Source organism: Eleginops maclovinus, chromosome 6, assembly GCF_036324505.1.
Source record: "Eleginops maclovinus isolate JMC-PN-2008 ecotype Puerto Natales chromosome 6, JC_Emac_rtc_rv5, whole genome shotgun sequence".
Taxonomy (NCBI): Eukaryota; Metazoa; Chordata; class Actinopteri; order Perciformes; family Eleginopidae; genus Eleginops; species Eleginops maclovinus.
Window position 1 is genome coordinate 25,059,269 of NC_086354.1, and position 15,198 is coordinate 25,074,466.

General features: G+C 43.4%; 2 protein-coding genes across 2 annotated transcripts in view; both read right to left on the reverse strand.

Moving 5' to 3' along the window:
- Nucleotides 1–66: 66 nt before the first annotated feature.
- On the reverse strand, nt 67–10,865 carry cavin4a (caveolae associated protein 4a). Its single transcript, XM_063886828.1, has 2 exons — nt 9,899–10,865; nt 67–2,945 (listed from the first exon to the last, which is right to left on the reverse strand). Exons 1-2 carry the CDS (start codon nt 10,304–10,306, stop codon nt 2,349–2,351), a joined length of 1,005 nt encoding a protein of 334 aa, XP_063742898.1. The 5' UTR covers nt 10,307–10,865; the 3' UTR covers nt 67–2,348.
- Nucleotides 10,866–12,358: 1,493 nt separating this feature from the next.
- Nucleotides 12,359–15,198, reverse strand: part of tmeff1a (transmembrane protein with EGF-like and two follistatin-like domains 1a) — a 38,388-nt gene continuing 35,548 nt past the window's right edge. The window contains exon 10 of the mRNA XM_063885474.1: nt 12,359–14,947. Coding sequence (XP_063741544.1) covers nt 14,863–14,947 — 85 coding nt within the window. The 3' untranslated portion in view covers nt 12,359–14,862. The remainder of the gene's footprint in view (nt 14,948–15,198) is intronic.

Consider the following 15,198-nt stretch of genomic DNA (forward strand, 5'->3'; position numbering starts at 1 on the left):
AGGTGAAATTAAAGTCTACTCTTAACGTCTTGAGATTGAAGCAAAATATCTGAATCGCAGTTCATGGAGGTTTCACGAGAACTTTATTTATACAAAAACAAAATGATTAATGTCTGGAGTTGCTGATACAGCCCACAGGCCAAAACAACAACACAGCTCTCACTCAGCTGACCTCTCTCTGTAAAGCATTCCAACTGGATTGAGATGATTGTAAAAATGACAGCAAAACACAACATGGAAACTGAGCTGTAATTAAAAGTGAAAAAAGGGAAACAAATGCAACGGATGAAACCCTATTTAAACCCAAATGCTATTGATCTACTTCATTAATGTTCCATCGGTACAGTTTCACTCAGCAGACACAATAATACAGCAGGATGTGAAATTAAAGCTATACAGGAAGTGCATTTTTCAGAATAAGACGCCGTTCTAATATATATCAACAGCGCTATAAGCTTCTACAGAAACATCTCCTCTTTTAATCACTCCAGGAGAATACAGTCAGCATGCCCACTAAACTTCAAATTAAAATATATAGATATCAAGCAGCAAAGCCGGACAAAATACAACATCCATACATTCAGCAAAAAGCCTTAAAGCCACTCCCTCCACTTTCAAGAGTCATTACAGTCTGACGTCACCGAGGGACTGTGTTGCACAAATATATCATCCTAACCCTTAGTAGTTTTATCTGCTGCTGCTGCTGCTGCTGCTGCTGCTGCTGCCGCTGCCGGTGTTAATATTAGTCTTTTAGCTTTAATCAAAGCCTCAACGTTTTATTTGAACTCCAACGGAAGTCCAACAGACACCAAACACTTTGGGGAAATGTAGTTTTCATACAAATGAAGCTTTGTATAAAAGCGTCAACTAATGAAGGGTGTCAAGTGTAATGTTGAATATTGCCATTTGGTGCAGCCATTAAAATATGGGGTAAATATGAGGCCCTATTCTGCTCTCTGTGGTGTTCCCTTTTTCTGTAGTGTGTTCTAAAGGTTTTAGGGTATGTAAATGGTCTGCAAAGGCTTAAATCCTTGTGTCACACACTAGCCCCCCGGCCTGAAACGCCTCCATTGGACTCCTTAGTTTACTACCGGAACATAGTGACATCACTACGGAATACTCACGCTCCTATGGGCTAGCGCTGAAACCCATTGTATAGGCTAAGGGGCGGGACATCTCTTAGCAGTTGACCAATCACAGCCGACCCTTTTTAAACATTGAAGACATGTCACAGTAGAGACCCTTTATAATAACTGAACCTGAACAGGACTGGGCCTCTTTAAAGGTTTCCCTCAGCGGAAACTTGAACACGATTTTTTTTAAAACACATAAAACAGACAGATTTTTAGTCGTCTTTTTAATGCCGTTGGTACGGTGGCCTTGAAGGTCAAAACACAACACAATTATTTAAAAAATGACAACCATGTAGTTGTGTTTTTTGAAATGTGAAGTCATTTTAAAATGTAGTTTTGATCCTCATGGCCACCGTACTTTGGCGCTGTCTCGTTTATTTTACGTTAACGAAGACACCATCGCATTTTTATATTTCTTCAACAATGTTGTGACGGATCCGACGCTCCCAGTAAACACAATCAAAATGTAGTTTAATTGTGATTACGGTGACTACACTGTCATTTATTTTATTTGTAGCCCTGTTTTACCCAACGTCCTGAACATTTCACTGATGTTTAACACGGGTGAAATGAACTCTGGGTAATGAAGTCCCAAACAGCTTTAGTGCCTATCTAAGCGATCGCTGATGCTACCTTCAAGCACCTCTAAACTTCCCACAATTTTGCATACAGAAACCAGTCTGACGTTTGAATCCATATCCGTTACTTTATCTCCTCAGCGGGCGTCTCAGAGACCAGCTGAGGCCCGCAGCGACCGAATTTCACCTCCCAGATTTTTGGCAGTATGTACAACATTATATGAACATCCAGATAAAAGATCAATCAATCATCAATCGTCCTCAGTCAACCATTTCTTTACCTTCCAGGCTTACAGTGCAAATCCCCCCTGACCCTGGTTATAATCCCGCCAATTTAGACCAATAATTATTATCCAACAAACTTTGCTTTCCTTCATTTAAAATAAAGGTCATTACATTCATGTCCCGCTGTTTGAATCATAGGATTCCACACCCTGAAATCCAGTTTTAATAAATAACCAGTTCGTATTCGGATGAGTACCGAAAAGCCCACTTCAAGAGTTTCTTCCGTCTTTAAAACATTCTTGCAGATAAGAGTGTCCATCGTCGTGGATGTCGACCAATCGCAGACCTTCTCTCTAAATCCTCGGGGTTACGAGGTTACTTCCGGTGTCCCGCCTCCTCTTCCTGTCCGATCTTACTTTGTGTATTCGTCCTCTGGTATCCGGGTGGCGCTTGTTTCTTCCACCGGACCCTCTCTCTTGGTTTCCATCGCGACCTCGGTGTAGACGACGGGCTTCTCCTCATCCGGTGCCGGGACTTGAGCTTCGGCCTCGGCTTCGGTCTCGGCCTCTGCGCCCTCCTGGCCCTCGGCGACCGCCCTCTCCTTCTTCAGCTTGATGCGGAAGGTCTCTCGGTTCGGCGCTTTCTTGGCGATGTTGTCCTTCAGACGCTCTCCGGACTGCTTCAGGCGCTCGCCAGCTTGGTGCATCTTGTCCCGGCGCTCGTGCGGCATCACCTTCTCGCCCAGGTTGTGGAACTTGCTGCCCAGGTTGCCTCTGGTTTTGCTCATGTTCTCCTTGGAGAAGGCGGCCTTCAGGGTCTCGGTGCTCTTCACCATGGACTGCTTGATGCGGGTGGCTCTGGAGGGGTCGGCCTCTTCCACGCTCAGGTACTCCTCATCCGAGGAGAGGTCGGCGGGGGCGTCGTAGGTGTCGGGCTCGATCTCAACTCCGTCCAGGCCGGTTCCTTTGGGAGACTTTGTGACGGCCAATGATGGGATCTCCGTCTCGCCCTAGGGAGAAGAATGTAGACGGAATACAGTCAGGACAAACTGGATCTACAGAAGCAGCTATTCTGAGAAAAAGTATTTACAGTGTTTGGAGAATTTCTGAGAATTCTGGAGAAAAACAAGTCAGTATTGTCAGATTTTTAGTTTTGCACCAAGTTTAAACTATTGGCGGGACAACTAAACAAATCGTTCCATCAGACCCAGGTACGTCACTCCCTATCTCTGGTTGTAGACAAGAAGTGGACGTCATCGTGACGTCATCCATTGGTTTTTGCATTTCTTTAAAGTACTTTAACATTTTGAGTCTCTTTGTGGTTGTTGTTGTTGTGTGTGTGAATGTATTTGCAACTATCCCTTTTATGTCTCTCTGGTCATTTTGAGTCTCTTTCCGGAGAGTACATGGCATTTAAATGGCATTCTGTAGGTAACGGTCCACAGGCCTATGCCCTGAAGGCCTTCACTAGGTGTGCACATTTCTAGAAGGAACAGGATATTTTATCTGATGGCTCAACATGTCCTACACCTTTTTTAATGCACAGAAACAGGGATAAGAGGATTTTAAAAGTGTGTTAAAGTGGAGTCCTGGAGGATTTTGAATCTTGGCACAGTAAACTCTGACTTTTACCCATCATGCATTAGTTCTTTAACGAGTTAATCCCAGGGATGAGTTTTAAAAATGTCCCGCTGCTCATGTCTACATTTACTTTTACAAGGACCCTATTCCTGCGCCGGACACACAGAGAGGAAATCAATACCCGTCTTCTCGTCTGTCTCTCATGGATTACTTGCTACGTTGCTCGGTGCTGCAGGTCCAGAGAAAACATGATATTCCTCAGAGAGAGTCCTGCAGCCTCTGCAAACATGAGATCAAGTTGTATTCTATTTTTACAGAGGGACGGGTAACTGAGACTCGTCCAGACAGGAACTCAAGATGGCCGCTGACTGGTTTTGGCAGTACGGGTGATGTTGGTCTCTAGCTCAACAACTAAACAGAGCTGCAGGAATGAGTCCGTATTTTTGAGCTTCCTGTTCTATTCTCTGGAAGTTAATGGGTTTTAATGCGTTGTAGGGAATCTCAAAATATCGGCCAAAGACACAAATAAAGAAATGAAATACTTTACTATAAACTCACAGAAACTGGGTAGGAAAGGTGGAAAAAGATAAACCGGTGACTCAGGGATTTCTACGGAGGAAGATCAGAGCCAAGTGTGAGACAGCTTTTAGCTCTGGGATTAAAGTCAAGCCAGAATTTTGTTAAAGTGAAAAAATAAATAAATATGTTTTCAGTAAATCTCAGAATTCTAACTTTATTAAATTTAATATCAGAATTTCAAAATGATTCTATATTTTTCTGAGCATTTTAGATTTTAGAAAAATCTCAGAATTCTGATTTAATTTCTCTAAATATTCACGGATCCTCCTCGGTACTTTTCCCATAGATGACGGGCAGTGGAATAACAGCTGAACGATGTCTCGGGACTTAGGGACAAATCTGTCGATACAGGGCTGGAAGAAATAGCTTTAACGTTGTAGTGTTTTATTATACAACATATCGTACGTCTAAAAGTGTCTCAGTGAGACGACTGAACGTTAATGGGTGATCCTGCTGAACTGAACGTGTCAGTATCATAAAGGTTTGACTGACAAAGCCAATCCCAAAGCCAATGGAGAAATCCCATTGGCTTTTTTTTTTTTGTCAAAGGAACCAGGAAGATGCAACAGGTGAGTTTGGATGGGAAACCAATTAATCCTAATTAAACTGCGATCACCTGTAAGGATCGCAGTCATTAATCAGGGAGGAGTCATCGCCCACACACTCTGACTGACACATCATTACACCGGCAGGGATCTGAGTCCCACGTTTATTAATAACCTCACATGGTGGAGGAAGACGAGGAGAGCACAAAGACAGGTTCATTTAACACACACACACACACACACACACACACACACACACACACACACACACACACACACACACACACACACACACACACACACACACACACACACACACACACACACACACACACACACACACACACACACACACACACACACACACACACTACACTGTATAATCGTTAGCTACATTTTGTAAACGTCTTGGAGGTTTTGCAGTTAGAATATTTTAACATAATTAACTATTGGAAGCAGAATTTGGATTCCTTACTACAGAAAAAGCACTTATAATACTGTGAAAGTACTCCACTAAGAGTCCTGCATCCAAACATCCTTACTTTAGTGAAAGTATTACCAGTAACATTGAAGCAGTAAAACATAGATTGAGGAGTGAAATGTTCTCTATTAGCGGCTGACCTCTGGTTTGAGTTGTGTTCAGGCCTGTGGGAACTTTAAACTGCACCGCTCAGCTTTTGTCATTGCACCCAGCAGAAATATCTCAAACTAAAAGTCATTATGTTGTTATAAAATGACACCCTGTCCTCTGAAGTCCAGTGTTGAGAACCACAGCGAGGGCCCAGGGTGGAAACCAGCAGACATTTATCTTTTTCTCATTACGGCCACAGCCTTCATTATTCAGCCTCCGGCGTCAGCCTGCTGCTTCCTGGTTAAACGAGCAGCTGAAGCTCTATATTAGGAGAGGAACGGAGGCCTCAGAATAACCGACATCAGTCACCAGGAAACTCAACACGTCACTGCAGGACGGAGAGGGACCGAGCTAAACCCCGGGTGCAGGAATACAAAGAGAACCATACTGCACAATGCTACCTCCTTAAAACTGCACGGCTCTTCAGCTTTTACATTTCTGATAAACTGCCCACCCCTCTCTGTAATTCGTCAGGGATGACATATTTCTGTGTTGGACCCTGAAGACAGCATCTCCCTGGTCCAATGGGATTCCTCCAGTGGATTTTGATTATTGCAGAAAATAATCTCTGGGTCAAAAACATTCCTGATTCTTACACGTTTAGTTCAGCAGGATAATCTCCACACAACAACACCTCTTTATGATTTCTGAAGTAAGAAGCTAATATTGGGCTATAAAGGAACTACAGCACGGTCACATGACTTCACGTCACCACCGCTAAGCTAAAGGAGGCTAATGTTGGGCTATAAAGGAACTACAGCACGGTCACATGACTTCACGTCACCACCGCTAAGCTAAAGGCGGCTAATGTTGGGCTATAAAGGAACTACAGCACGGTCACATGACTTCACGTCTCCACCGCTAAGCTAAAGGCGGCTAATGTTGGGCTATAAAGGAACTACAGCACGGTCACATGACTTCACGTCTCCACCGCTAAGCTAAAGGAGGCTAATGTTGGGCTATAAAGGAACTACAGCACGGTCACATGACTTCACGTCTCCACCGCTAAGCTAAAGGAGGCTAATGTTGGGCTATAAAGGAACTACAGCACGGTCACATGACTTCACGTCTCCACCGCTAAGCTAAAGGCGGCTAATGTTGGGCTATAAAGGAACTACAGCACGGTCACATGACTTCACGTCACCACCGCTAAGCTAAAGGCGGCTAATGTTGGGCGTGATGATGTTTAGTGGTCTCATTTAGAGGGGGGTATTTACTGAGGTGTTTTATGTTGTAGAACAAATCGTTTAAATCTCTTCAGCTTGTTTTAACCACAAAACTTATTTCAGACTCACGACCAAAAACACAGTCAGAAAACCATTGACTTCCAGACCAGGGAACAGGAAGTGACTGCTGACTCATATCCTGGTTTGAGGACTCATTCCTGCACCACTCTCTTCCCCCTGTGATAATCTGCATGTCAGACTCTGGTTTGACAGCAGTGTATTTTGTGTCTCCGCTCCCAGAATAGCTTCCTGTGTGAGGGATCCTCAGCAGCTGTTGGAGGCACATAGTGACCCGGTTACTGTTCTGAAGTTTAACGTTAACGAGGACGCATCTCCCTGACCACTGATGAAATAAAATGAATAGGACAATTTGTCATTTTTTTGCTGGCAAAGGCTTAAAGAGGAAACAGAGGAAACTATTGGCTAGCGCTCGAACACATTGTACTTGATCGTTTAAGGGGCGGGACATCTCTAAGCTGTTTACCAATCACAACAGAGCAGGCCAGCTGACCAATCAGAGCAGACTGAGCTCTGGTTTCAGACAAAGAGGACTCTTTAAAGTAGAGACTCTACATACTGATATACACCTGAACATCAGAAGGAGAGGACTCTTTAAAGTAGAGACACTACATACTGATATACAACTGAACATCAGCAGGAGAGGACTCTTTAAAGTAGAGACATTACATACTGATATACACCTGAACATCAGCAAGAGAGGACTCTTTAAAGTAGAGACACTACATACTGATATACACCTGAACAGCAGCAGGAGAGGACTCTTTGAAGTAGAGACACTACATACTGATATACACCTGAACATCAGCAGGAGAGGACTCTTTAAAGTAGAGACACTACATACTGATATATACCTGAACAGCAGCAGGAGAGGACTCTTTGAAGTAGAGACACTACATACTGATATACACCTGAACATCAGCAGGAGAGGACTCTTTAAAGTAGAGACTCTACATACTGATATACACCTGAACATCAGCAGGAGAGGACTCTTTAAAGTAGAGACACTACATACTGATATACACCTAAACATCAGCAGGAGAGGACTCTTTAAAGTAGAGACACTACATACTGATATACACCTGAACATCAGCAGGAGAGGACTCTTTAAAGTAGAGACGCTACATACTGATATACACCTGAACATCAGCAGGAGAGGACTCTTTAAAGTAGAGACTCTACATACTGATATACACCTGAACATCAGCAGGAGAGGACTCTTTAAAGTGGAGACTCTACATACTGATATACACCTGAACATCAGCAGGAGAGGACTCTTTAAAGTAGAGACACTACATACTGATATACACCTGAACATCAGCAGGAGAGGACTCTTTAAAGTAGAGACACTACATACTGATATACACCTGAACATCAGCAGGAGAGGACTCTTTAAAGTAGAGACACTACATACTGATATACACCTGAACATCAGCAGGAGAGGACTCTTTAAAGTAGAGACACTACATACTGATATACACCTGAACATCAGCAGGAGAGGACTCTTTAAAGTAGAGACTACATACTGATATACACCTGAACATCAGCAGGAGAGGACTCTTTAAAGTAGAGACTCTACATACTGATATACACCTGAACATCAGCAGGAGAGGACTCTTTAAAGTTGTTTTCACATTGGATAGTAAAGTGTGTTCTCTTTAAATAGAGAACACACTTTACCCCCCCCCCCTCGCCTCTGAATGCGAGTCAGAGTTTATTTCTGATAAGATGTCGCTGCTTGGCCCACGTTTGTCCCGCCTCGAGGAGAGGAATGTACTCTTTTTTTTCTTAACTTAATTATGCTCCAGTTCCTCATAAAGGGAACGTGGATCTGATAACCCAGAGAGGAGCTGCCCCACAGAAACCACTTAAGGTGGTTGTATTAATTATCTCTCTGTTGAAGGCCCTAAAATGTTCTCAATCAGCTCCTTACTGTTCTTATGGCTTCCTGAAGAAACACACAAGATTCAGCCAAAGTTAAAACTGCATTTTTGTATTTTATTTAGGAGAACAGTTATCCGATACTGCTTGGGTTATTTGGTCTTATTCCATCATTGCACAATTGGACCATGCCAAATTAACATTGGCTGATGGATCATTTAGATAAATACTGTCTGCATTTTTGGAATAAACATATTAATCATAAGCTATTTTAATGAGATCCTGCCAAGCCAAATGCAGACGCAGAGTATATGTTGAGGTTGAGCTTTTATTTTGAAAGGTTAAAACATAGGTAAAGCCTATTTTCACAACTGAAGTTTTACTAACTGACTATTGTTTGTGTTGAGATGTGTTGCTCGGCTCACTCAATTCGCTCACCACTACACACCTTTGTAGTCTCAGTGTTTAGTTAAGAGCATTGCATGATGGGATATAATGGCTGAACGCTCGTCTTCATTAGCATTTGAATCCCGTGTAAGGAATATGTGTAATAGTTATCCCTTCATTGTAAATTCACACAGCACTACAAAATGTCCAACTCATTTTATTGTGAAGCAGCCTTTGTGTAACTGAAGTGGGCGGGGCTTAATTCGGCCGATAATGTCACGTGATTCCGTGCACCAATCAGAATTCAGCATCATTTAAATCAGAATGCGATTGTTGCCGGGCGACACCCACAAAGTCCTGATGACTTAGACCGGTGTGCTTTTCAATAACGCGACTTATTGGTGATGGTTGATTATTTAAATAATTTATACTTCAAGATTTCAAACCATATTATCTGGGGCATTCAAAATGTAACTCCTACTACAACTCAAAGACAGTGTTAGAAACACATCGCAATTACATTCTGATGTTTGAACTTAAATAATGCTATATTTCTCTTTTCAACAGATTGGATCAAAAATAAATCTGAATTGTATTTGTTTTAGGAATGTTCAAGACCAATCCCTTCATATTCACTCCGGTTTCATTATTGTTGTTCCATGTTTTCTTCTTGTACCTAACATGTGTCGCTGTCTGCTTTGGTTTTCAATGGGTAATTACACTCAAAGACAAAAACCATTTTCAATTTACAACAGCAGGACATTCTCACATCTGAGATGCTGAAACCCACAAATGCATTCTGACTTATCGAATGACAGAATAGGGCTCCTTTGCACTGTGGATAAGAGAGTGTGCTTTTTAAATAAAGAGAAAGCGTTTCTATAAATTGGATTTGGCTCCACCCCCCCTGCTGCTTGATGCAAAAGAAAACCAACACAGGCCTTTTTTACTGACTAATGAATTAATTGAATGATTGTTTTTGCATCAACAGATTTAACCTAAAGTTATTTTGTTCCTCCAGTTTCTGTTCTCAGTTCTGTTCCATCTTCATGATTTCAACACCACGACACACAGACATATCGTGACCTTCTTGATCAATCCGACCCTCTGCTTACCTGGTAGATGACGACCCGGAACTTGTTGCGGGTGAGCAGCTCGTCCTGCGTGGTTTCCACCTTCTTCACGCGGACGTTTTGCTTCTCCACGCGCGCCCGGACCTCCTTCACGTTGGCGCTGACCTTGCGGGTTTTCTGCAGCAGCTTCTCCACCGTGCCGCTGGTGTCGGTGTGGTCCTTGGCCAGCTTCATCACGTCGCCCTGGATGCCCTTGATGTTGTTCTCCAGGTCCATCTGACGCTCCTCCATGCGCTGCTGGCAGGACTGGACGTTGTCGATGATGCCGGCCACGCGCTCCAGCAGTGACAGAATGGTCAGGGCGCTGATGGGGTTACCGTCGGCGTCCTCCACCCCGAGGATCTCCAGCTTCTCCTGGACGCCAGCCGTGCGGTACTTGTGCTGATCCATTACGATGATATTGGAGGGTCTGTCTTTTCGAATACCTCAAAACGTGTTGCAGATGGGAACGGGACCAGGAGTTACCAGCAGGGAGACCGGAGAGTGGAAACACCCGACCGCAGTGACCCAAACTCAGGTCTGGGGACAAGAGAGAGGCGAAACTCCACCTACCCCTTTTAAAAAAGGCCTCGGGATCCAAAGGGAACCTGCAGTGCTCTCACGAACCACCCCGGGCTAAAAATAAAACCTCTCTGTAAGGCGACACTTTGGACATTTTGGGAAGATGCAATGCATGATTGGAAACCCCCGTCCCGGTCCTGCGCCACTTTGTTTAAAGCCACGCGCACTGATTCATCATTTTATGCTATTTTTGCACACATGTTCATGCTAGCAGCTGCGCCACGTGTTCATCAACAGCAGCTTAGCCGCGCTTCTGCAGCCCTGCAGGGACGCATGCAAAGCGGCCACAGTTGTCTGGTGTGATTACACGGCGTTGGAATGCGTTTTTGGGGGATTAAAGCATTGCAGCGCTGCCCTTTTTACTTTCCCCTGGGCAGCAGAGTCCGAGCATTGGCAGTGACTGAGATCTGAAGCTCTTTATAGAGGAGGGAGTGTCAAAGTGACGCCGTTTTAACACTCGCTGCTCTCAACAGCCACAGCCAACACTTCAATATGTTCATGACAGGAATCATTATTGGTCTCTAGCTCAGTTTGAGAAAGTCATGAACGATCTTTCTCATACATTCACAGCAGAAAGATCGTTCTTGAACACCCTGGAAGGCTAAAGGGTTAGCGTTACGACGCTTTGACTAGCCATGGTCCATTTGGTTTTCTGAATCAGAGTGAAGATGTACTTTTACTGTGTTTTCAGTTTGGTTTCAGCTTCTCGGTGCAGAAACTGAAACAAAAAGAACACAGGGCTGCAAATGTAATTTAGGAAAGCCTTCCCTATCAGTTGGTTATTTGTCCGGGTCTTTGCAGAGACAGTGATGGGTTTCTGTACAGTGTGGAGAAGACTGATTGCTGTCGACTGAAGCCAGCAGCTGCTCCTGTCCCTGAATACCCCCCCCACCCTCCTCAGAAAGTCCCACCCCCAACCCCTGCTCTATAACTCTATATTTACTCCAGTATAGCGTGCCTGAGTGCCTGTGCCCCATGTAGAAATGTACCACACACACACATTGGTGTATTTTCACATGGAGGCGGGGTGACCTCTGCTCCGCTTCTGGATCCTGCAAATGAGCAGTTCTTAATTAGACTGTCAATTAACAACGTAGAACACCCCAACCCCCCCCCCCTCTCCCCGGACAGGTGGGTGACCACTGATAATGAAGACATGCCTGGAGGACACATTCAACCTCATCTGTGCTCGTTTTTAAAACCACTAAGTCCCATTAGCAATTAGCAAGGGTAGATATTTAACATCAATGAGAGGAGCGGGAACGATAGGATCCCATTTTCCTCTTCCCAGTTCTCCCTGGTTATTCAACAGTGCAGACATGTCCTCGTCAATTTCCCCCAGTGTTTTAGTGTCTTCAAACCAAAGCCTTTGTCTGAGTCATGCTGTTGTGAGTCCTGTGCCTTTTGAGAAAATGGGTCCAATTTTACCTTGATGACTATCGGGAGAATAAACATATTCTGTGTCGTTTCTCCCCCCAAAAATACACGTTTTTCTCCTGCCAGGCTGAAAGCAGTTCACACGTTACATGGTTAATGCCTCAGACGGACTCTTTGTAGATTCTGCACCATCAACTTTAATTAGTATGGAATCAGGACACCGTGTCTCTGTGGAGCCAAAACACTGTTTCATATGTCCGTGCACTGAAGAGCCTCCTGTGGCTGTTCACACGGGTCACTGTCAATAACATGCGTTTCCTCAGTCATCACACACACACACACACACACACACACACACACACACACACACACACACACACACACACACACACACAGGAAGTGGAATATGCTGTAAAATGAGGACAGTGTCAGACAAACCCCGCAGGAGTAAATAAAAGGAACACTTCACTGAAATGACACATCGGCACTCGGGGGGCGGGGGGGTACATTAAAAAACATTTCCTTTTTTATTTTGGCAGAGACTAAAAATAGCCTCTGGAAGTCTACATGCAGAATATTAACATGTCAAACACATTCTAGTCACATTTAGAGAAGTCACGGCTGCGATGGTGGACAACACGAAGAAACACGCTGCCCAGGGGAGGCTGACCTACGACCTGTAGACTAACACCTTACACAAAGTCCTGTGTCGGAAAACAAAAGAAACACGCACAGCATCCGACTCTTCAGATCAAAAACTGGAATATTTCCCCACCGACTCGAGGTCAGGAATGAAGCGGAGAGTGATGCTCGACTCAGTCCGGATACTCTCCTTCCCACACTGCATGTTGACACCGAAACCTTCAGCAGTGGGTCGATTCCAAAAGAAAGGATGGGACTTTTACAGATGAGGGTTAGGGCCACATGTGAAGGCTTCCTCTTAAAGTTGTGAGAAATACTTTTATTATTCATCATTTATTTCTCTTAAATTAGACTTCTTAGATATCTTGCCGCAAAATTCAAGCAAAACTAAATCAGACTCTTTTTCCAAAAATTCTAAGATGACTTTTTTTGGGGACTTTTCTCAAAATTCCGAGATTTTCTTTCCCGACTTTATTTCCTCTGAATTTTGAGGGTTTTTTTCTCAAATTTCTGAGAGTTTAAAAAAATGTTGACTTTTTTGAATGTTTCCTCGCAATTCAGTGAAAATGAATTCCTCAGGATCAGACATTAATCTCAGAACTTGAACATACATGTGGCCCTTCTCCTCTTCCATAGTCTTTGATATAAAACGCACAAACGTCACACAGATTATCACAAGGAGCATCACAGGAAAGCATCGCCACTCATCGGATGCCGGTTCCTGTGGATTGTTGTTGACTTTCTACATACACTATTTGTCTTTCTTTTTCTCCGATCTGATCGCCTAAATTAATACCAAAAGGAAAACAGGGTCTTTAGGTCATAATCTTACTGTAAAGTCATTTCTTCGTTCTATTATTATCAGATTCCCGTGCCTGGAATGTCTCGCTGTGGAGCAAACGAAAAACAAAAACAAATTCTCACATTCAAAGAAAAGCCTGGAGTACTCATCTCTGCAACCAGGACTCTGCGGTTACAGCTTAAGAACCATTTCAGTCTTTAAAACCTCAAAGCCAGCGACACACTTCCTTTACAATCCTCTGAATTTGGGTGTTTTGTACGAAGACGCCTTCCTTTAAAATCAACACAATCAGAACAACAAAATACTCCAATGTCTCCCACTTCTACTCACTTCTACTCTGCTTTCCGCTGGACACCAAACGTGTTTGTACCAGAAGAAAGCGGGGGTTCAACTTATATTTCTGCTGACATTTTTAGAGTTTTCTAGATCAGTTTATGTGCTTGGAATGTCTCGCTGTGGAGCAAATGCTAAACTGAAACAAACTAAAGTAGAAAAATACTGAATATTTCTCCCACATTCAAAGGTAAACCGTGATTACAGCCATCTCTGCCACCAAGGTGTTCTCCGATTACATTTGCAGTCTTTGAAACCTAAAAACAGGCGACACACTTCCTTTACAATCCTCTCAATTTGGGTGTTTTCGTACGAAGATGCAAAAACATGCCTTGGATTCAACACAATCTGTGTTTCAGAAGAACGTACTGAAACTTCCGCTCCTCTTTTTGTTATTTTCAGACAGTTTTTTTCCAAACTTTAAACATTCCTTTCTTCAAACACATCGTGAACCTCCCCCTGTCACTGTCCTCCGTTTGTCAGTCTGAATATTTTGGATGTCCATCTTCGAATTTGTCTGAAAAGGAGGAGGCGTCGAGGCCGTCGGCTCTTCTTTTCAAAAAGGTTTCAAACTACACCACAGTACACAGTTTTCACAAGTCATGCGGATATATATACAGGAACTAGAACATTTGAAACAAAAGTAACAAAAGCTACTCTGAAGAAAAGGATCCTTAGAGTAGTAACTCATGATTAGCTTGTTGGAACACAGTGACGTCTTTAGAGAATAAAGTATAAACGTTTCTGCATCACTGGCCGGCCCCGAACTCCTTCAATTAGAAAACACACTGCCTTTGGTGGTCAGCTGCACAGGTATTAAAACCGGGCCGTACAAATCATCACGTTCCAATAAATAGCACATTCGAGAGGGGCGGACATTTCTCCAGTTTACCAAAAGTACCGTCTTTATAAAGCGTCTACCTCCAGAGAAGCAGAGTGACGTGATTAAGACAGCGGACACGGGAACGACGTAAAGTGACAGCGGGGGGGTTTGAAGATTCGCCTCCTTGTTCTCGATCTTCCGGCAAAGAAAGAAAATGATTTCCATCCAAAAATCTCAAATGAAACAGGAGGGAAAGTAAGTAAGGCCCCTTAAATAAATATTCTCATTCTTCTTTTCTTTATGGTTTCTCAGGAGGAAAAACAAAACACCAAACATCTACCGTTTAAAAAATGCTATTCCCACGGCGTAAGAAAAACGGTTTTAAAAAAAGGACCCGGACCAACGCGGCTATACCATCCGGGAGTTCGTGTCCGCTGAAAAGTGTCCCAGGTTCTGTTTTTGCCGGCGACCCCGGTTGTTTTTTGGACATTTCCTAAAGAAACACAAAGAAACAGATTTATTATTTTCGTTTAGAGTAGCAGGGACCGGGTCCAATGGAAACCAGTGAAGACCCCAACACACTGTCCATAACGACACAGTGGTTTATGTCCGTTCTGGAAAACATACTGAATGATTGAACAGAGCGTCGAAGAAGATCCTTAAAGAGTCACCTGAAACATTGACCTTAACGATTCCTTTGAATTATCATTCATGCAGATTATCAAGCGTGACTGAAACACATAT

Coding starts and splice junctions, on each gene's coding strand:
- cavin4a (XM_063886828.1), bottom strand. CDS start 10,306: ATGGATCAGCACAAGTACCGCACGGCTGGCGTCCAGGAGAAGCTGGAG. Junction 2,946..9,898: donor TCCGGGTCGTCATCTACCAG/GTAAGCAGAGGG, acceptor TCTTCTCCCTAG/GGCGAGACGGAGATCCCATC.